This window comes from Heloderma suspectum, chromosome 2 (assembly GCF_057233095.1).
Source record: "Heloderma suspectum isolate Gila_16-S chromosome 2, 16-S_ref, whole genome shotgun sequence".
Taxonomy (NCBI): domain Eukaryota; kingdom Metazoa; phylum Chordata; class Lepidosauria; order Squamata; family Helodermatidae; genus Heloderma; species Heloderma suspectum.
Window position 1 is genome coordinate 337,876,110 of NC_139459.1, and position 20,931 is coordinate 337,897,040.

At 46.7% G+C, this 20,931-nt stretch overlaps 1 protein-coding gene across 5 annotated transcripts in view; it reads right to left on the bottom strand.

Annotated features, from left to right (window-relative positions):
* Positions 1–20,931, bottom strand: part of IL17RE (interleukin 17 receptor E) — a 46,575-nt gene that overhangs the window by 19,247 nt on the left and 6,397 nt on the right. For 3 of the 5 annotated variants that reach the window (XM_084840657.1, XM_084840656.1, XM_084840658.1), the window contains exons 3-8: positions 14,109–14,258; positions 11,643–11,746; positions 9,591–9,714; positions 3,975–4,114; positions 904–972; positions 133–199 (exon numbers count right to left, since the gene is read on the bottom strand). In XM_084840657.1, the coding sequence (XP_084696783.1) occupies positions 133–199; positions 904–972; positions 3,975–4,114; positions 9,591–9,708 (394 nt within the window). In that variant the 5' untranslated portion in view covers positions 9,709–9,714; positions 11,643–11,746; positions 14,109–14,258. Of the gene's footprint in view, positions 1–132; positions 200–903; positions 973–3,974; positions 4,115–9,590; positions 9,715–11,642; positions 11,747–14,108; positions 14,259–16,786; positions 16,803–20,097; positions 20,210–20,931 lie in introns of all 5 variants that reach the window. The other 2 variants (XM_084840660.1, XM_084840659.1) reach the window with 2 other exon arrangements.

The following is a 20,931-nucleotide window of genomic DNA, read 5'->3' on the forward strand; positions in this document are numbered from 1 at the left end:
TGTTCAGAAAACCAGAACAATACAGACAGCACCGGTTTGGGGAAGGCAGCCATAACCTCTGCAGGCCTGGCAACATAACTAGCACTGGTAGAGCTGCACTGACATCAGACCTGGCCCTAAAGGAATACTCACAGGCCTCTGGCTGATCCTGGAATGGGCACACCTTCTTACGCAAGCCGTCTGGATGCTCATAGGATGCCTGTGTGGGGGAAAAGTGGGGGAAGTCAGCATGGCCCAGGTTGGCTGCTTCCCCAGGCTTGATTCCCCCAGGGGCTTCAGGTGTGGTGCTTAGCCCTGTGCTGCCAAACACCCCAGAAAAACAGATAAACAAGTCCGTACTGTCTTAGATATTCTGCTCCCCATGGTAGGGTGACCATGTGTCCTCTTTTGAAGGCATTCTGTCTTTGAAGAGCTGTCCTGTTCAATTCCAGTTCAAAGGTAAAACCCCCCTAAAGACTATTGTCCATCCACAGTTAGCACCTGGGCAGGCACACAAGTGACCTGGTCACAGTCTTCCCCTCTATGGCAAGATTTACTGTATTTCTATTTCAATTATAGTAATTACTTCTAAACTGGTATCTATATACAGAAATTAGCAGATGCAAACTTTATGCAAATTTGCATCCTCTTTTGGGGGTGATGCATTTCCTCTCTTGGGGTGATTCATAAGTGGCTGTCCTAGTCCCCGGTCCTGGGCAAGTGGCCACCTTCAGGGCACTGCGGGGGGCAGCTCTCAGAAATCTGAAAGGTACAGACATGTCTATCTCCAAAAAAAATGTCTAGGTGGAACCTGCCTCAATGTAGGCTTCTTTCATCCCCACCCACCCAGTTCTGAATGCTGCATCTCCGCCCCTTGAGGAGGCTGGTGGAGCTGGGCCTCTTGACATGACAAAACATACAAACCTCTATGCATAAACAGGGAAGCAGGAGCTCATAAGGCAGCACAGCAGGCTGAAGTTTGGAAACAGATACCTGCCAGGAGAAGGGAACAAAAGGACCATAAAACAGGGAGTGGGCTGAATACACCCTGTAGTTTTTACTAGAACCCCAAGGTCTGCCAAGCAGATCCAAGGGCAAAAGGCATCTGCTGAAGAGTAAAGAACAGGGTGCCTGTGAGCACATTCTGAGCCCAGGAATTCATTTCCAGTACCAGAACTGAACTGAGTGCTCAGCCCTTTCAGACAAAGTCTACTTCTGGTTAGCCCAAGCTTTCTTCATTTCAGCAGCCTACTTAAAGTGGGAAAAGTCAAACTGTTCTTGCAACTTTTAACAACTGGGTGGAAATCCTTGCCTATCTACTGCAAAACACCCAAAGATCAACCAGTAGATTCCCATCTACCTTCTGCCCATCCTTGCTGCAATAAAAGACAGCGAGTCTCGGAAGTAGAACAGAACATCCTGCTGCTTGCAGTCTTTCTAACTCAGCCTGAGCAATGTTCTCCCTCTCCTCCAGCCTCCATTCCTTTTGCTTTCCCGACCCTTGATCTCTTCCTTTGCAACTTTACATGTCAAGGAGCAGCCCACAAGCCACATATCTCTGGCTACCCCAATGAGCTCTCTCCGTTCCCATCCTGTCCTCCACCCATGGTAGCTGGGACAGCAGCAGGTGCAAAGGATAAAGGGATAAGGCCCCATTGAACAAGAACTGCATTTCTAGTGCAGTGAATCCTAGGATGTTGCCATATACCAGGTGTGGCGATTTGTCCATCTTACCTGGAATAGTTTACTCTGTCTGGCAGCAGCTCTCTAGGGTCTCAGGCACAGGCCTACCCCATAGCTGGACCAATACATTTTGCTGCCTGAGGTGGTACAGCAAATGGCACCCACACCCCACCGCCAAGTCAAGGAGCATGCATAGTACTTAAGCAAGGCTGGGATGGGCCATAGCTCAGTGTGACAGAGCACATGTTTGCATGCAGAAGGTCCCAGGTTCGATCCCCGGCTTCTCCAGGTAGGGCAAGGAAAGAATCCTGCCTGAAACCCCGGAGAGCTGTTGCCAGTCAATATTGACAGTACCGCTTCGGCGGGAAAGGTAACAGTGTTCCGTGCACCTCGGTGTTCAGTCATGCTGGCCACATGACCACGGAAGCGTCTTCGGACAGCACTGGCTCTTCGGCTTAGAAATGGAGATGAGCACCGCACCCTAGGGTTGGACACGACTGGCTGGGGACACCTTTGCCTTTACCCTTTATTGACAGTACTAGGCTAGATGGAACAATGGTCTGACTCAGCAGCCGATCTCAGAGGTGGGCATGGTTGGGTGCCTGCTGAGGGTCCACATCCCAGCAGGGCCCACTGACAAGAGCCCCCTGGAGTTGCTCTTCCTTTTCCACATTGAAACCTGTTTGTTCACCTTCCTCTTGTTCTGGTCCAAACAGGGGTGGGGAGGAGGAGGAGGAGGAGGAGCAGGAGACGCTTCTGCCTACTTGCTCATTGGGTCTTTGCCTGTCAAGCAAGCAGGTGGGAGCAATGAGGAACAAGAGGATGAGGAGCAATAGCAGCTGGTGACAATGGAGGTGAGAAGGTCAACTCCCTGAGGGAGGGGGCCCATTGAGGGTGTCTTGCCCAAGGGCCCTTAAAAACCTGGAGCTAGTCCTATATCCAAGGCTGGACAAGTTACTTGGGTGCCTGAGGCAGAGCACCTCACAAGTGCCTCTCACTGAGAGCAAAAATACAAGAATAATACATTTAAAAGTAGCAATCTGCTGATTTTTCTCAGGGCCAGCCCTATCATTAAGCAGAGTGAGGCAACTGCCTCAGACAACTGAATTGAGTGTCATGAAAGGGCAGCCAAATTATAGCTAATTAATTCATGTGTTTTTACAGGTAGGAATGGGGGGAGGTGGTTGTGGGATTCCAAAATAACTGTGGGTGCCAAAATAACTTGTCTGGCCTTGGGTAACTCTGGAGGTGGGGTGCTATTTGCTGCTCTGCTGCAGGCAGTAAAATGTCTTGGGATGGCCATTCATTTCAGGGCATCCAAAACCAGCCGTCAGAGATGGTCATCTTACTCTGGCTAATGGAAGAGCCAGCCCTGGCTCTCATCACAGGCTACCTGATCTTCTTGAAACTAGAGGCGCCATGGATTGAACCCGTAACTTTGCACTAGTTGCACTGATGGGCAAACTCAAGCTGGATTCCTGCCCACTCTCCCCAGCCCTGCTACTTGGGCTCCTTTTGGCTGAGGATGTCACAGACTGAACCTAGGACTCTGCACACAAAAAGCATGTGCTCAGTCACTGAACTATGGCCCTTCCCTGTGTCACATTTCTTTGCTGTTGCTAGTATCTGTCATGATGCACATGTACATCTATGGTCACAGGACAGGAGATGGCCCCGAGGGCAACTTAAGGGATGGGTGAGAATTTTTTCGGTTTGTTTTTTATAAGGATTTGCAAAAATTTGCACATGTCTTCATAGTCTGAAGAAGTCAAGAATTACAAAATTCAAATGTGGGAGAAACTGACAGATTCATCCATCCAGGCCCAGAAGTTTGCATGCTTCCCCTTCAAAGTTTGGATTTGAATCCTTGTGTATTCAAGCATATTTGTGGTTCTGAAGTTGGGTTGTTGCCACCTCGTTTTTCCTGCCAGGCACCTCATCTTTAGCAGTTACATGGCAAGCAGGCACAGCATGGCCCTCTCCATGTTGGGAACAGCTGGACCTATTGAATTTGGCTGGCGCAGATGGGTGAGACTTTCTTTTTTATAACTGTACCAAAATTTACAAAGTTCTTCATATTCAGGATGAAAAGAATTTGGTATTTTAAAAAAAGAAAACAAAATGCAGTAGAAAGCAAAACTGACAGGATCACTACCCCCTGCCCCTTAATTCTACCCTAACTACTTTTGTTTCCCATGCTCCTGAACATCCCAACGGCCCCCACCCCTATGGGTGCAGTTTCCTGATCTGCTTCCTTGCTTTTCCTCCACCAGTCAGGCCCATTTCTTTCCCTCCTCCCACAAAGGTCCCACCTGCTGCTGGAAAGGGGGCCGCAATTCCTCACACTCCAGGGCCAGCTGGTGGCAGAGGCGCACAGTGACAGCAGGACCCTCCGGAACAGACACCTCAATGGCCCGTGCAGCCGGCACCCATGTGAGGTGGAACTCAGGCCCTGGGGAAAGAAAGTAGATGGTGGCAGAGGAGAAAGCAACACCCCACAACACCAGTATCCTGTCTTATTCTAGCCCCTCTCCAGGACAAATCATTCTCTCCAGTGGCTGTGTTTCTTTTGTCATTTCCTTTCTCTGCTTCCAGTCCCGCACAAAGCTGCCACAGAGGGCATCTCTACACCAGCCTAAAATCCTGCATTTAAATGCAGGATCACGACGACTCCCTTTTTCACGTGCTTCCTTTCCCCCCACCCCTTCCCCCTCCTTTCCCCCATATCTGAGTCTTCCATTGTCTTTCATTGATCTCGCTCCTCTTCTGGCCACTTTTCCTCTTTTCACGGAGGAAAGTGAAGCAGAACACAAAGGGGTAATTTGATAGCTCATTATCTCTGATCTATTTAAAAATGGAACAAAGGGCATTTAGTGCAGGAGACACCCTGGAGGGTCACGGTGTCACCTAAAGAGCCCACAAACTTCCGTGAAGGAGCAATCTCAATCGAAGGATAAAAGCCCCGCATGAAGGAACCCAGAGTCACCTTTCCCACAGTTGTCCTCCAGCCCACTTAGGGATGGGGGAGAAATTCATTCAGTTTGCATTTTAACTTGGACCTACCTAGTTTGCCCTTCCTGAACCAATACACAAACCAAAACGCAGTTATCCTTCTTCAGGAAGGAAGAAAAAGTAAGTGGACTGGAGCAGCAACTGTCGACCCTCCAGGGAATAAGAGAACATGAAGAGTTCTTGGACAGAATGGGGGAACTACAGCAGCAAAGGGAAGACGAGAAGCTTGAAGAGCAACAGCAAGATGAGGCAGTGGGAAATGCTGAGGTGAAGAAAAATGGAGTAGAGGATACTCCTTGGAAAAGGGTGACAGTTAGGAGTAGAAGAACTAGATGCCACTCTGCGCCAGTGGAAGCAGTGGAGCTGTGGAACCGATTCCAGGTTCTTGCGGATGAGACCGGAGGACAGCCTGCAGAGGAAGAATCACAGGGGAACCTACATGAGAGTGAGCAAGAGGCTGAAGGTCAGTCAAACAGAGGCGATGAAACCCAGGCCTACAACAAGAAAAGAAGAGTGGTAGTAGTGGGGGACTCCTTGCTGCATGGGATCGAGACCCAAGTATGTTGCAAAGACCCGTGGACTCACCAGGTATGTTGTCTCCCGAAGGATTAGAGACGTGACTGAAAGGTTGCCTGCACTCATAAAGCCCACTGACAAGTATCCCTTTCTTCTCATCCATGTGGGAACAAATGATACCGCCAAGCGGAGCTACGAAGAAATCACATCAGACTTTGAAGCTTTGGGAAGGAAACTCAAGAACTTTGGGGCCCAGATAGTTTTCTCATCCATCCTTCCAGTAGTTAGAAGAAGGATAGAAAGGGAATGAAAAATACTCCCGGTGAATGACTGGCTACGAAGGTGGTGCCGACAAGAGAGATTTGGATTCTGGGACCACGGGCTATACTTCCTGGAAGATGGGCTGTTGGCAAGGGACGGGTTGCACCTCACAAAGGATGGGAAGAATGTGTTTGGCCACAGCATGAAAAACTTCATCAGGAGGGCTTTAAACTGAATCCTACGGGGAAGGGAGATGTAATGTTGGGGTAACAATAGATGTAGGTGCATGCACTGCAACAGATCGAACAGCTCTGATAGCGCCCAATAATAGTCTTCAGACACATGTAGGAAGAAAGCCAGACTATGAAGCACATGGTCTTCGATGTCTATATACTAATGCCCAGAGTAAGGGAAACAGAACAAACTTGAACTCTTAATCCAGGAGGGAAATTATGACCTGATAGGCATAACTGTTTTTGTGAACCGCCCAGAGAGCTTCGGCTATTGGGCGGTATAGAAATGAAATAAATAAATAAATAAATAAATAAAACTGAGGCTTGGTGGTATGACTCTCATGACTGGAATACAGCAATTGAAGGATATAACTTGTTCAAAAAGAACAGGAGGAACAGAAAGGGAGGTGGGGTTGCACTGTATGTGAAAAATACACATACAGTGCAACCTGTTCTGCACAGAAATACAGGAGGATGAGCTTGGTAGCCCCATCGAGAGCATCTGGATCAAAATAAATGGAGCAAAGAATAAAAGGAACCTGGTGGTCGGAGTCTACTACCGGCCACCCAATCAAGGAGAAGACGAGGATGAAACTTTTGAAAAGCAAATAGCCAATGTTTTAAGGAAGCATGATGTAGTAGTAATGGGGGACTTCAATTGCCCCGATATTTGTTGGGAGACAAATTCTGCAAAACATGGCCCCTCCAGGAAATTCCTGACTTGTGTGGCGGATAACTTCCTCCTACAGAAAGTAGAGGAAGGAACTAGAGGATCGGCTATTCTTGACTTGATCCTAACCAACAGAGATGACTTAGTGAATAAAGTAGCAGTTACAGGAACTCTGGGGGAAAGCGACCATCTAATACTTGAGTTCTTGGTTCTAAGAGAAGCAAAAGCCGAGTGTAGCCAAATGCGTACCCTGGATTTTAGGAAAGCTGATTTTCATAAACTCAGAACAATGATCAGTAAGGTCCCATGGCAAGCGACGTTAACGAGAAAAGGAGTCCAAGATGGGTGGGAACTTTTAAAAAAGGAAATTCTCAAGGCACAAGTAAAAACAATTCCAACAAGAAGGAAAGGTGGAAGACAACAGAAGAAGCCAATGTGGCTTCACAAAAAGCTTAGGGATGACCTGAAAACAAAAAAGCACACATATAGGAAGTGGAAAGAAGGCCAAGTAACAAAGGAAGAGTACAGGCAGGTAGCACAGAATTGCAGGGATGGTGTCAGGAAGGCTAAAGCTGAGAACAAGCTGAGGTTAGCAAGGGAGGCTAAAAGCAACAGAAAGGCTTTCTTCAGCTATGTGCATAGTAAAAGGCAGAGGAAAGAAATGGTTGTTCAGCTATTAAATAAGGATGGCAAAATGATAACAGATGACAAAGAAAAAGCAGAGGTGCTCAATTCCTACTTTGGCTCAATCTTCTCCCAAAAGAGGGTCTATGACCCCCCTGGCAAAGGCGAAGTACAGGCTGAAGGGGCAGGATTGCAGCTTGAGATCGATAGGCATATGGTCAAGGAACACCTAATTACTTGGAATGAGTTCAAATCTCCAGGGCCAGATGAACTGCATCCTAGAGTCATAAAGGAACTGGCAGAAGAACTCTCAGAAATGCTGTCTATTCTCTTTGAGAAATCATGGAGGACGGGGGAAGTGCCAGATGATTGGAGGAGGGCTAATGTCCCTATCTTCAAAAAGGGTAAAAAGGAGGGAACCTGGGAACTACAGACCAGTCAGTCTGACATCAATCCCTGGGAAAATTCTGGAGCAGATGATAAAGCAATCCATCTGGAAGCACCTTGAAAACAATGCAGTGATTACTCAAAGCCAACATGGATTTGTCAAAAGCAAGTCCTGCCAGACAAACCTGATCTCATTTTTTGATCAAGTAACCTCCCTTGTGGACCGTGGGAATGCTGTAGACATCATATACCTCGACTTCAGCAAAGCTTTCAACAAACTGCCCCATGATATCCTGATGAGCAAACTAGCTCAAAGGGGGCTAGATGAAACAGTGACCCGGTGGATCCACAGTTGGCTACAGAATTGGACTCAAAGAGTGCTTATCAGTGGGACCTTCTCAAACTGGGGAGAGGTAACGAGTGGGATACTGCAGGGCTCAGTCCTGGACCCAGTGCTCTTCAACATTTTTATGAATGACTTGGAGGAGGAAGTGCAGGAAATGCTGATCAAATTTGCAGATGACATAAAATTGGGTGGGATAGCTAATACTTTGGAAGACAGAAACAAAATTCAAAGTGATCTGGATAGACTGGAGCGCTGGGCAGAAAACAACAGAATGACATTTAATAGGGAGAAATGCCAAGTTCTGCACCTAGGAAAAAGAAACCAAATGCACTGTTACAAGATGGAGGATACGTGGCTCAACAACACTACAAGTGAGAAGGATCTTGGAATTGTTGTCGATCACAAGCTGTGTATGAGCCAACAATGTGATGTGGCTGCAAAAAAGGCAAATGCTATTTTGCGCTGCATTAATAGAAGCATAGCTTCCAAATCCCAGGAAGTACTAGTTCCCCTCTACTCAGCACTGGTTAGGCCTCATCTGGAGTACTGTGTCCAGTTCTGGGCATCACACTTTAATAAGGACGCAGACAAACTGGAGAGGGTTCAGAGGAGGGCAACAAAGATGATCAGGGGACTGGAAACAAAGCCCTAAGAAGAGAGACTGAAAGAACTGGGCATGTTTAGCCTTGAGAAGAGGAGACTGAGGGGAGATATGATAGCACTCTTCAAGTACTTGAAAGGTTGTCACAGAGAGGAAGGCCAGGATCTCTTCTTGATCATCCCAGAGTGCAGGACACGGAACAATGGGCTCAAGTGACAGGAAGCCAGATTCCAGCTGAACATTAGGAAAAACGTCCTGACTGTTAGAGCAGTACAACAATGGAACCAATTCCCTAGGGAGGTGGTGGGCTCTCCCACACTGGAGACGTTCAAGATGAGGCTGGACAGCCATCTGTCAGGGATGCTCTGACTTGGATTCCTGCACTGAGCAGGGGGTTGGACTCGATGGCCTTGTAGGCCCCTTCCAACCCTACTATTCTATGATTCTATGATTCAGCATTCTCACTTGTGCAGTTTTTGGGACACAGTTCTCCAGGCCCCCAAAGTGTACAAAAATGCATACATGAGGGCAGGGGTGGCCATGCAGGCCCCACTGCACCTCCGCCAGTTCTTTTTATTTTACTTTTCAAATATTTTTTTGGAGTGAGGCCCACTGGAGCAGGTGAGAATGGTCCCCAGGCCTCCCACAGTTAGAGGAAACTGTACTGTAGAAAAATGAGTAGATTTACGAAAATGACATGCAAAAAAAATGTGTTATATTAGGGTAGCCTTCTCCAACCTGGTGCTCTCCAGATTTTCTGGACCTCAGCTCCCATCAGCCCCAGTCAGCATGGTCAGGAATGCTGGGAGTTGTCATCCAAAACATCTGGAGGGTACAAGGTTGGGGAAGGCTGGGTTAGGGAAAGCTGCTTGCAAAAATGTGTACATTAGGCAAAATTAAGGGAAAATGTGCTTGAAAATGCATACAAATTTTCACGCATATTTGTTTAAAAAACCTCAGACTAATACAGAAACAGGTCAGAACAAATTCAAGACTGGAATTAATAGGAAACTGAGAGAAACTGAAATTGACAGATACATATGTCCCCAGTCCTACTGTGATCTTCCTCCAGCTATCTTCTTCTCACATTAATCAAAACAGCCACTCTGTATGCCACAGTTTTAAATCTCACCTATAATCATTTATTTCATGAGCACCATTTCTTCCCAGTACAGATTGGGGGGGGGGGGGGTTAAACACAGAATTCCAGACCCCTTAGCAATAGGATATATAAGCAGCAGTAGACTAGGTGCATGGTGTATGCTGGCTGATTCTTACCTGATTTCTTGTTAGCAACTAGGAGGGTTTGGCTGAGGCTCAGAACCCCATTAGGAATGGTTTCCAGCGAGACAAGTGCTTCTTGGCCACTCTCTGCTTGGAAACAGTCAAACTGCATCTGCCACTAGGAAAGAGAATGCTGTGGTGAGAACAGTGCCCACCAATATTCCCTGTGTGTGCCTTGTAAATCAAGCTGGATCCTCAGCCTATCCCAAACTGGAGTAACCCACCATCAGTGAACACTACTGTCATTTAAACTATTTGGTGGTGAATCTCTTAAGCTAAATTAGTAAAAAGAGGATTGAACGGATGTGATTGTGCTGTGGAGTATGAGAAATACTTTAACTCATATGAACTCCGGTAACTTGTACAAGATCTTAAAACACATCAGCATTCAATTTTTAAAAGCAAGTTTCTAGCCCTTATGAAATGAACCTTAGAATGGGTGAGCAAATTCTCCTAATCCCTCAAATCTTCTCCTGTTATTTGAAGAGGGAAACACTTCCATGTAACATTTTCCCACAAGCCTCACAAATGAGTAATGAGGGATGCCAAGGCTCAAGCTCAACAGGAATGAGGAGTAATGGATAGAGTTATCCCTAATCCTAGATGAGTGTGTGTCCTTGTTACAGTTTACCCAAAAGCAACTTAGAGAAAGGCACTTTGCACATACTTAAGGACAGCTCATTAATCATTATTTTGCATATACAGGACAAATTCTAGTGCTTAGCCCTGTCCTCAATCTTCCTTTTCCACTTCCTGAAATCCCCCCACCCCATGGGACACAAAATAAAGTCAGCATGTGGTATAGAATGGGGATGTTGAACCTCTTTCAGCCCAAGGGCCAAATTCCATTTCAGAGAGGCTCTTGGGGGCCACATTTCATTGGTAGGTGGGGCTGAAGGTAAACAGGGCGGGGGAAAAGGGGCTGGGCCAAATACCAGCTCCAGGGTGCAACAGCAATAGGGTGCAATCCTATGCATGTTTAGACAGAGAAAAGGCATGGCTGGCTGGGGAATGCTGGGAGTTTTCTCTGTCTAAACATGCATAGGATTGCACCCTAAAACTCTTACTGCCAGTAACTAATCCTTAGGAGAGGCATTTCAACCTTTTAGAATGGGGAAAATACTGCACAAAAGCCGGGAAGCCATGAAATGATGGGTGGTTGGGGGGAAAGGGGTGGGCCCGTCTAGGGAGCCTTGGAGGATCAGATTTAGCCCCTGGGCCTGAGGTTCTGCACCCTTGGTATAGAGAGGCAGAACATTCAAAGCCTGGTGGTGGGGAAAACCACAAGAAAATAGTATGTAGATATTATGCAAATGTACCCCATTTCTATCATTTAGGCTGTAATCCTATTCACACTGGCTTGGGAGTAAGTCCCAGTGGAACTTACTTCTGAATAAACATTAATAACGCAGGTTATTATTTCAGTTGCAGAATTTAATTTTTCCAGAAGCAGGATTTAGGAATTGTTCACACTGGTTTTATAGGGAGGGGTACAAAAATGCAGGCACTTAGTAGCCACTAATGCCTAAAAGTACTGGGCCCAGGTTGTTGCAGAGGCCAGAAAGCTGGTTTCTCCTATGTGGCTCCTAGAAAATTCCACTGGCTCTTGCATTTTGCAGAGCACTGCATGAGGACTCAACAAAGACTGGCAATTTCCTAATGGAGCAGCTAAAGAGGGATTGTTGAGCTATGATGTATATAAGGTTGCCACTATTCTTTCTTGGCATCTGGGTCCCTCCAGATGTTGCTGCCTATTACTCCCATCATCCCTGATCACTGGCCATACTGGCTGGAGATGATGGGAGATCTAGGCAACAGCATCTGGAGAGACCCAGGTTGGAGAAGGCTGCTCCAACAGCTGCACAATAAGCACACATTCTACGGCTTTAACCTGCATGGAAAGAAGGGAGGACTTAACCAGTTGAATTTCTGCCTGTTATACTGCTCTTAGAGGCATCCACACACTGCCAGAAAAAAAAGAACAGCATCCCTTCCCAACCCATGTCCAGCACATCCACAGGAATACAGGAGTCAGCAATAACTAACCAACGTTCCTGAGTCTGTCTGGTGCCTCTGCCTCCTCAACACCTGAAGCCAGCCAGCACGGTTAGAACTTTGAACCAGGAAATGCAGTTCCAGTCCTTTGATGCCTAGAGTGAGAAACAGAGAGAGGGTGTGAAGAAGAGAGACGGTGTATTCAAACCCGGAACGCAGCAGCCCAAGAAATCCACTCACAATACACTGGATGGCTATACTAGAGAAACCCAGACACCTAGCAGCCCTTGTTCTACCCCTCACGGTGCCTCCAAGTGCATACGTTCTGCATTTGTAGGTTTGCTTCATAACCCCAGAATCTCCTTCTCTAACATGAAGCTGGGAGCTCTAAGACATTCAGCTGTTTAAGAGGGGTTTTCTTGTCCTTGTGGTTGCAGACAGAAGATAGGAAACTGCTCCATGCTCCTCTGCTTGAAATTAATTGGAAACTGAAGTGTGACCTAATTTAGTCTAATCTGAGCCCCTCGCCACAGAATCAGGAAGGAAGGGGGAAAGGGGCATAGAATCATAGAATAGTAGGGTTGGAAGGGGCCTACAAGGCCATCGAGTCCAACCCCCTGCTCAATGCAGGAATCCAAGTCAGAGCATCCCTGACAGATCGTGGTCCAGCCTCATCTTGAACGCCTCCAGTGTGGGAGAGCCCACCACCTCCCTAGGGAATTGGTTCCATTGTTGTACTGCTCTAACAGTCAGGAAGTTTTTCCTGATGTTCAGCCGGAATCTGGCTTCCTGTCACTTGAGCCCATTATTCCATGTCCTGCACTCTGGGATGATCAAGAAGAGATCCTGGCCTTCCTCTGTGACAACCTTTCAAGTACTTGAAAAGTGCTATCATATCTCCCCTCAGTCTTCTCTTCTCAAGGCTAAACATGTCCAGTTCTTTCAGTCTCTCTTCATAGGGCTTTGTTTCCAGTCCCCTGATCATCTTTGTTGCCCTCCTCTGAACCCTCTCCAGTTTGTCTGCATCCTTCTTCAAGTGTCGTGCCCAGAACTGGACACAGTACTCCAGATGAGGCCTAACCAGTGCTGAGTAGAGGGGAACTAGTACTTCCCGGGATTTGGAAGCTATGTTTCTATTAATGCAGCCCAAAAGAGCATTTGCCTTTTTTGCAGCCACATGACATTGTTGGCTCATATTCAGCTTGTGATCGACAACAATTCCAAGATCCTTCTCGCTTGTAGTGTTGTTGAGCCACGTATCCCCCATCTTGTAACCGTGCATTTGGTTTCTTTTTCCTAGGTGCAGAACTTGGCATTTATCCCTGTTCAATGTCATTCTGTTGTTTTCTGCCCAGTGCTCCAGTCTATCCAGATCACTTTGAATTTTGTTTCTGTCTTCCAAAGTATTAGCTATCCCGCCCAATTTGGTGTCATCTGCAAATTTGATCAGCATTTCCTGCACCTCCTCCTCCTCCAAGTCATTCATAAAAATGTGGAAGAGCACTGGGCCCAGGACTGAGCCCTGCGGTACCCCACTTGTTACCTCTCCCCAGTTTGAGAAGGTCCCATTGATAAGCACTCTTTGAGTTTGATTCTATAGCCAACTGTGGATCCATCGGATTGTTGTTTCATCTAGCCCACTTTGAGCTAGTTTGCTCATCAGGATATCATGGGGCAGTTTGTTGAAAGCTTTGCTGAAGTCGAGGTATATGATGTCTACAGCATTCCCACGGTCCACAAGGGAGGTTACTTGATCAAAAAATGAGATCAGGTTTGTCTGGCAGGACTTGCTTTTGACAAATCCATGTTGGCTTTGAGTAATCACTGCATTGTTTTCAAGGTGCTTCCAGATGGATTGCTTTATCATCTGCTCCAGAATTTTCCCAGGGATTGATGTCAGACTGACTGGTCTGTAGTTCTCAGGTTCCTCCTTTTTACCCTTTTTGTGGCAGATCCCACACAGGTGCGTCTGAGAGTTTGCTCCTCGGGAATGTGCTCCCTCCCCATCTCAGAGTGAGGGCAAGGCAGGGCTGGGGCAGGCCTATGGCATTCCAGATGCCCCTGGACTCCTCCAAACAGGAAGAGCAACGCAGGATGGCCAGGCATCCTCTTTGACAGAGGACAGTCCTCTATTTTGAAGGGCTGCCCAGTCCAATTCCAATATAAAGAGAAAGACATTTCAGAAGGAAGAGCCAGGCGTTGAAGTTGCCTGTCCACAGCACTTGGACAGCAGACTGAACAGGCAGACACACAGATCACCAGGTCAGAGTCTTCCCCACTATGGGGAGATGTACTGTATTTCTATTTAAATTATAATAATAATGCTTAAGTTTGCACCTAGACATATAAATTAGCATATGCAAATTTTATGCAAAGAGATGTCCTCTTTTGCTCTCTTTTTTGGTGGCACATTTCCTCCTTTTTCGCAATTTGTAAGTGGCCACCCTAGCAATCAGCCTTTCGACGCTCTTCCCATCACCAGCTTGCAACAACTTCCTATCTTCTTCTGCACCATACCTGTAGCGTTCAGAGCCACGCGGACACGAACACATGGCTGGCATTCACGCCAGCATCGCTGAACTGTGCTTAGGGCAAGGACAGGCACAGACAGGGGTGGGCCTTCCCGTAGCTTCCGCTGGCATCGGGGTTTGGGCAGGACACCATGCACTGTGGAATAGAGAAGGACAAATGTAAATGTATTTATTTCCTACATTTATATCCTGCCTTATCTTCACAACAATCCTGTGAGGTAGTGACTGGCCCAAAGTCAGCCAGTGAACTTCATAGTTGAGTGGGAGCTAGAACCTAGGTCTCCCAAGTCTCAGTCCAACACTCTAACCACTACACCACACTGACTCTCAGGGTAACAACAACAAACCTCCCTGCCTTATGCCATTAAACTGTAACATGTAGCAGTGTGTGTCTGTGTGTGGCAGAACAGAGAAGAACTTCCCTCCCATAACTTACAACACAGTCCTGTACAGGTCCACCAGACGTCCCATGAGTTTAATGAGACTTACTCTCAGGTAAATGGGTACATAGGATTGCAGCCTAATGCTTTTGAAGAGCTAGGGTGACACAAGGACTTCTTTGCAATGCAGAGATACACAGTGGAATGCTCACTCTGGATAATGGAAGCTTGTTTTGTTAAACCTGCATTATAGTGCCTGTATAACAGCCATCTATTAACTATTCTTGAATGACCATTTAAACATACTCCAATGTAGGGTGGCCAGATGCAAAAGAGGGCAGATCTCCTGCACCTTTAATGGTGGAGTGGAAAAGGTAATTCCAGAAGGTGCAGCCACTGTAGCCTAAGCAGAAGAGGGAATCTCAGCTTGCATAACAAGTTACACCTGCTAAATTCCTTCTTCTACACCATTATTAAAGGCACCTGTCCTCTGTGGCATCTTTGGCCAAATGCCACAGAGGACAGCTGCAACAGTGGTCAGCCCTACCACTCCAAAGCCATCAGCGCATCCTTTCCTCTCTCCCATCCACCTCTGGAAGGTTCACACAAAGTACGCACAGCCCTACGGCACAGGAAGCTAGCCCTGCAGCTTGCTTTCTTTTCGCTGTCGCAAAGCAGAGTTGTTGCTTTACTGAACTCTGTGGAATGGAAATCTCTTGTTTAAAGAATGGCAACTACTGGTGAGAGTTTTCTAAAATGTCATGAAATGAGGGGAAACCCAACAGGGCATTTTCAGGGTTACACTTGTCTATTTAACCCTGCCCTGTCCGTATCTGATCAAGAGGTATTTGGTGACAGTCTCTAAATGACCTAGCAGATGCTTGCTCAAAAATGGCTATAATCTCATGCACACCTACTTTATTTATCTTTATTTACTTTTTTAAATTTCTTGGCTGCCTTTCAGGGCAGAAGCCCTCCCAAGGCAGCATGCAGCAATAAAACAAACATAATAACAACCAATGCGGTAATAAAAACAGTAAAAACAGCAACAGCAGCAAACTTCCCCAAAACAACAAATGCCAGCCAAAGAACAAACCCTACCACATGCAACTGCAGCCACAACCCAGTCCAACAAAATGTAATCAGGGGAAGGCCAGAGTAAAACAGTAGGTCTTCAGGGCCTTTCTCAAAGCCTCCAATGACAGGGCCCAGTTAGTGGAGATTACTACTGAGTAAGCATGCAAAAGATCAGGCTGCATTTTATCCTCTTTTCCTCTCATAGCGGATCCATTCCTGGAGCCCAGACACAGTACCAGCAGAACAAGAAGAGCTTTACACACTGAGCCCTGGAATAGCAATCCTCTCGAATGAGTGAGTATGGGCTGCATCACACAGAACAGCACAGTGCCCCCCTGTGCCATTTTGGAACTCTGCACTGGTCCCGTGCAACCCTATGCATGTCTAAGGATGCAATCCTATGCATGTTTAGACAGAAAAACATCCTACAACTCCCAGCATTCCCCAGCACTGGCAGTGCATAGGATTGCACCCTTAAATGTATAAGCCCTGTTGAGTCAATTGTGACTTACTCCCAAGGATCACAGCCTCAATCTCAGAGAGGAGACAGACTCTTATTAGGAGCAGTTTATACAATCAAGTGGGAACGTTTCTGGACTGAACTGGGAATGCTTCTGGACTGAACTGGGAAAGCTTCTGGACTTCAGGCTACAAGCACATTTGATTACGTATCCCACCCCATGAAAATAACTCCATTTGATTGTCCTCCCCCATGAAAAGAACTCCATGCACAACAGTCTAGCATGTCAGTGTGGAGCAGTCAGTCTAGCCTATTTTTCTATGTGCAAAAGGAGTTTCCCCCAACCACCATGGGGCAACCTTAAAAAATGTATCTCCACACCTGTGGCCTGAAGTAGTACAGTGTAGGACAAGCTTCCCCAACCTGGTGCCCTCCAGCTGTTTTGGACTGCATTTCCCAGCATTCCCCAGCCACCATGGTTGGGAGATGCTGGGAGCTATAGTCCAACACAACTGGAGGGCACCAGGTTGGGGAAGGCTGATCTAGGAAACGCTCCCACTCAGCTTCTGTTACACTCTATGCAGCACAGTGCCCCTCCTGCAGTCCAGGCCAAGCCACATCCCAGAGTTCATCAGTTTCAAAATCTCCCCTTTCCCTCCAGTGTCCATCCCTGATTGCCTCCTGTCTCCTGCTGCACCCGCAGTCAGCACAGAGTTGTTGCACATGGATGCTTCTTCTCTTACTCACCATGAGCTCTGCAGTCCTGCAAAAGCAAGAGAGAAAGACAGGGTTAGTGGGGGAAAGTGGAGCCAAGGCCCTTCCCTTGTTCTAACTCTGCAACTGGAGCGAAGGGTATTTGTCCTAAGCAAACAGGCAAACAAGGCCATGCTCAGCGCCGTGAGGATTGTGTGCAGATTCCACAAATGTTTGCTAGACTCTGCTCAGTCCAAAGATGAGAGAACATCTGCACACAACACATAATTAAAGTACATCTGCACACAACGCATTTGTTTATGGAGAATTTGCCACCTTAAACTTGTGGTAATAGCCACTGGCTTAGATGTTAGTCCAGATGGCTCTATAGATAGAGCCTCCATGTTTAGAGGCAGTATGCCACTACATACCAGTCAAGCAATGGGGAGAGGGCTATTGCCTTCATGCCCTCCTTGTGGGCTTCCTAGAGCAGGGGTGGAGAACCTTGGCCCAGGGGTCAAATCCAGCCCACTGGGGTTGCCCAGATGGCTATGCCGCCTTTTCTCCCAAGTACCAATAATTTGGTGGTTTCCTAGCTTTTGTGCAGTTTGTTCCTCATTCTAAAAGGTTGGAATGCCTCTCCTAAGGCTTAGTTACTGGCAGGAAGAGCTTTAAGCTAAAATTTGCTATTTTTTGTAATTTTGGCTCCACCCATTTGCCTTTGGCCCTGCCCACCACTGGAATGCGGCCCCCGAGAGCTTCTCTGAAATGGAATTTGGCCCTCAGGCTGAAAAAGGTTCCTCACCCCTGTTACTAGGCCAATTCTTTGGAAAAATATGAAGTTAGCACCTTCCCACAAAAGGTTTACTTCAGTTTAATAAACACTTGACTTCCTTGTAACGCAACCTAGCAAAACAGGGCAATAGATGATACTAGGCTCTCTGCTCACACAATCCTATATTAGTCATTTGTGGCCTAAAAGAAAAAGGAGCCGGAACCGCCCCCCCCCCCCATCCAGCCATGTTTTGTGACACTTCTCTGCCTGGTCGCCTACAGGTGATTCTTATCACAGGAAAGTGGCAATTTACAAGCCTGCTTTAGATCCTGTTCCGTTCTCACCTAGGGTGGATTTGGCCAAGTGTGCTCACTGTGCTTACAGATGTGGTTTTCTCTACACATATGACAGCGACCTCTGCCCCTACCGTGTGTATACATAGAGAGACGCGCCTCTCATTGTGTAACACCTCAGCAATAACAAATCACTGAAAAACTTGTGGGCTGTTATCTCTGCACTGTTACTCAATCAGACATGTGCCTCTGCACACAAGAGGAACAGAGGTTTTCAACTAAGACATACCAAAGAATATAGGCCTCTGTTAACCACAGAGAAGGAACACCTTAGTGCAGATGAGAAAGCTGTCTTTAAAAGGGTCTGATCGAGCCATTCCATCAGGCTGCAGCCAAGGGAGACATGGGGAGCAGGGCCATTCTATCAGCTCTGCTGAGAGACTAGCTGCCTTTGGCTCCCCCCCTGCCCCCTCCTGAATTGTTTCCTTACCAGCTGATCAATGTAAGAACTTTGTAGCATTAAGAATTGGTTCCTCCACTTAATGCAGAAGACAACCCCATGTTTGCTTGCCTGCCCAAAGGGTGCCCCATCCTATCCTGTGACTAGATTCAGATGCAATTCTGTCATGAGGCAGCTGGTGACAGTCAGTCTGACAGCGAATAACACACCCTTTTATGCATTCCCTGCCTTCCTGCCTCACCACCATTTCCTTCATTGTCCCACTGTCTGGTCTTCAGTGAGACCCATAAAAGTGTTGGGAAAACTTTGTCAATTTCATCCAATGCCTCTCTATGGACTTTAGTGAAAGTGACAGGGCTGGGGCAACAGTGTGTGCAAATGGAAATTGACTGGAGCAGGCTTCCGTGACCTGGTGCCCTCCAGAAGTTTTAGAGTTCAACTCCCATCAGCCCCAGTCAGCATGGCCAGTAGTCAGAAATTCTGGTAGCTGTAGCACAAGACATCTGGAAGGCACCAGGTCAGGGAAGGCTGGCCAGCAGTGTAGCAGGACAGACATGTAATGCTTGGGGATGTAAGCACAAGAGGACCAGCAAGGGGTTTGCAATTTGGTCTCTAATTTCTTCTTATAACAGGTGCAAAGCATTCCAGAAGGCACATCCTTTGAGATTGAAGCCATGCCCACCCACCTAGTCCTAGCTGCATGTACAGCTAACCCAGTGGGATGTACTAAAATGAACAACAAGAATGTCAGTTGGAAACAATGGGGCTATCTAAATGTCCATAATAAACACTGGACGTTGTGAATGACAATTGAAATGACTGGGCTCCATTGAAGCCTAGTCAATCAAGTGTGCTTCGGATAGGGGTGTGCTTCGGATTCAGACAAATCCCGAACCAAATCGGGCTGATTTGGAAAGATTCTGGAGATATTCAAATTGAAGTAGGGTCTCCTCTGAAGTGGACTGAATCTGAATCATTCTGAACCCTCCTGAAGCTTTGTTAGTGATTCAGATTCAGAGGGACACAGTGGATACATTTCTCCCCAGGCTCTCCATATAAGCAAAATGCCAGGGTGGGGAGAAGTGGGAGGGAGAGGAGAGGGTGTTGTTTTGTGACTGACAGCCTTAGATGCTAGTCTCAGTGGGTGGTTTTAACATGGCTCTTCAATCCCAGAGCTTTGGGAGAGGGATGCTGAAATAATATATTGCAGGACTGTTTCAGTGTTCAGTGCCCTTTGCTAATTCTCTCTTTCCCAGGAGCAGGGGCTTTCAAAGAGCGTTTGTGGATTATCTGGGACCTGGGAGGGTCTAGTATTGGGTGCTTGCTTGGAAAATGCTGGATGTTCAAGTCTTTCTTCCTCTGCCACTGTATGTTCCACATCCATCACCCACCCCTGTCCTATTGCACTTTTTGCGACTTTGGTGCCAATTGAGCAGAAAACAAAAAGGCCTTACGCTATTTCTTATCCATCATTAATACCCCACCCCAGGGGTCCCCAACCTTTTTGGACCTGTGGGTGCATTTGGGAATTTGAGACCATGCTGTGGGCACTACCACAAAATGCCTAATCAGTGGGTCACCGCTTTAGCGTCTACTTGTCATGTCCATGGATCTTAGGCTGTGTCTTATTCAGCAAAAACTTTTGTTTCATTGGACTCTGCAACATCTCTTTAATAAGGGATTGTCTAATTTGGCTAATTGCTGGTGGTGCAATACAGCTAATGCTTCTTTTAAACATATGATTTGGCAATGTCCAGTAGATGCTTCTTTTTGGGAGGAGGTTATCACACAAATACATTTTGTACTGGAACAAAATATTTAATATTCACTGATGTACATGCTCTTAAATTATTTACCTGCTCCACTGAAATTAACGAATGGTCAGTGTAAAAGGATTCTCTGCACCCTTTTGGCGGTTAAAAGACTGATATCGGAAGGATAAACACCTCCTATAATGCAATGAATCGAGGACCTTACAATGCGTTCACTATTTGAACGGGTGGCATATAGACGCCACCTTTAAATGGATACTTATTTGGATATTTGGTCCACTTTTGTTGAAACCCATGTACAGAGTGACCCAAAAGTAGGTATACAGTATAGTTTATTTGCATTTTATTACATTGTTTATTACATTTACATTTGTTTAACACTGTTTAATCTTGTAAGTGCTCGAAATTTATTCCACTTAACTGATTTAACTGTCACTCCCTGTCACCCACTCTTCCCAACTGTCATTCTGACTCCACCCACACATCTTCTACTCACACGTTCTCTCCCCCTCCCATAAACATTCTAAACAACTGTATACCTACTTTTGGACCACCTGGTATAACTACTAGAAAGTTGTATGCATTTCATATAAATCCATGTATGTATAGTAAATAATGGAAAAATAAATAAATTAATTAAAAAGTACAAGTGCCCACAGGCACGTTGGGGACCCATCTGCAGGTGCTATTGGGGGTGTCCGCAGGCACCATGGTGCCCATGGGTGCTGCACTGGGGACCCGTGCCCTAGCTACTGCACCTATCCTTCTGCAATTTTGCATGGTTCCTGCCTAGGGACACTTCTATCATGTATACCAGCCTTACTCAACCTGGTACTCTCCAGATGTTTTCGACCATAACTCCCAACATTCCTGACCACTAGCCATGTTGGCTGGGGCTG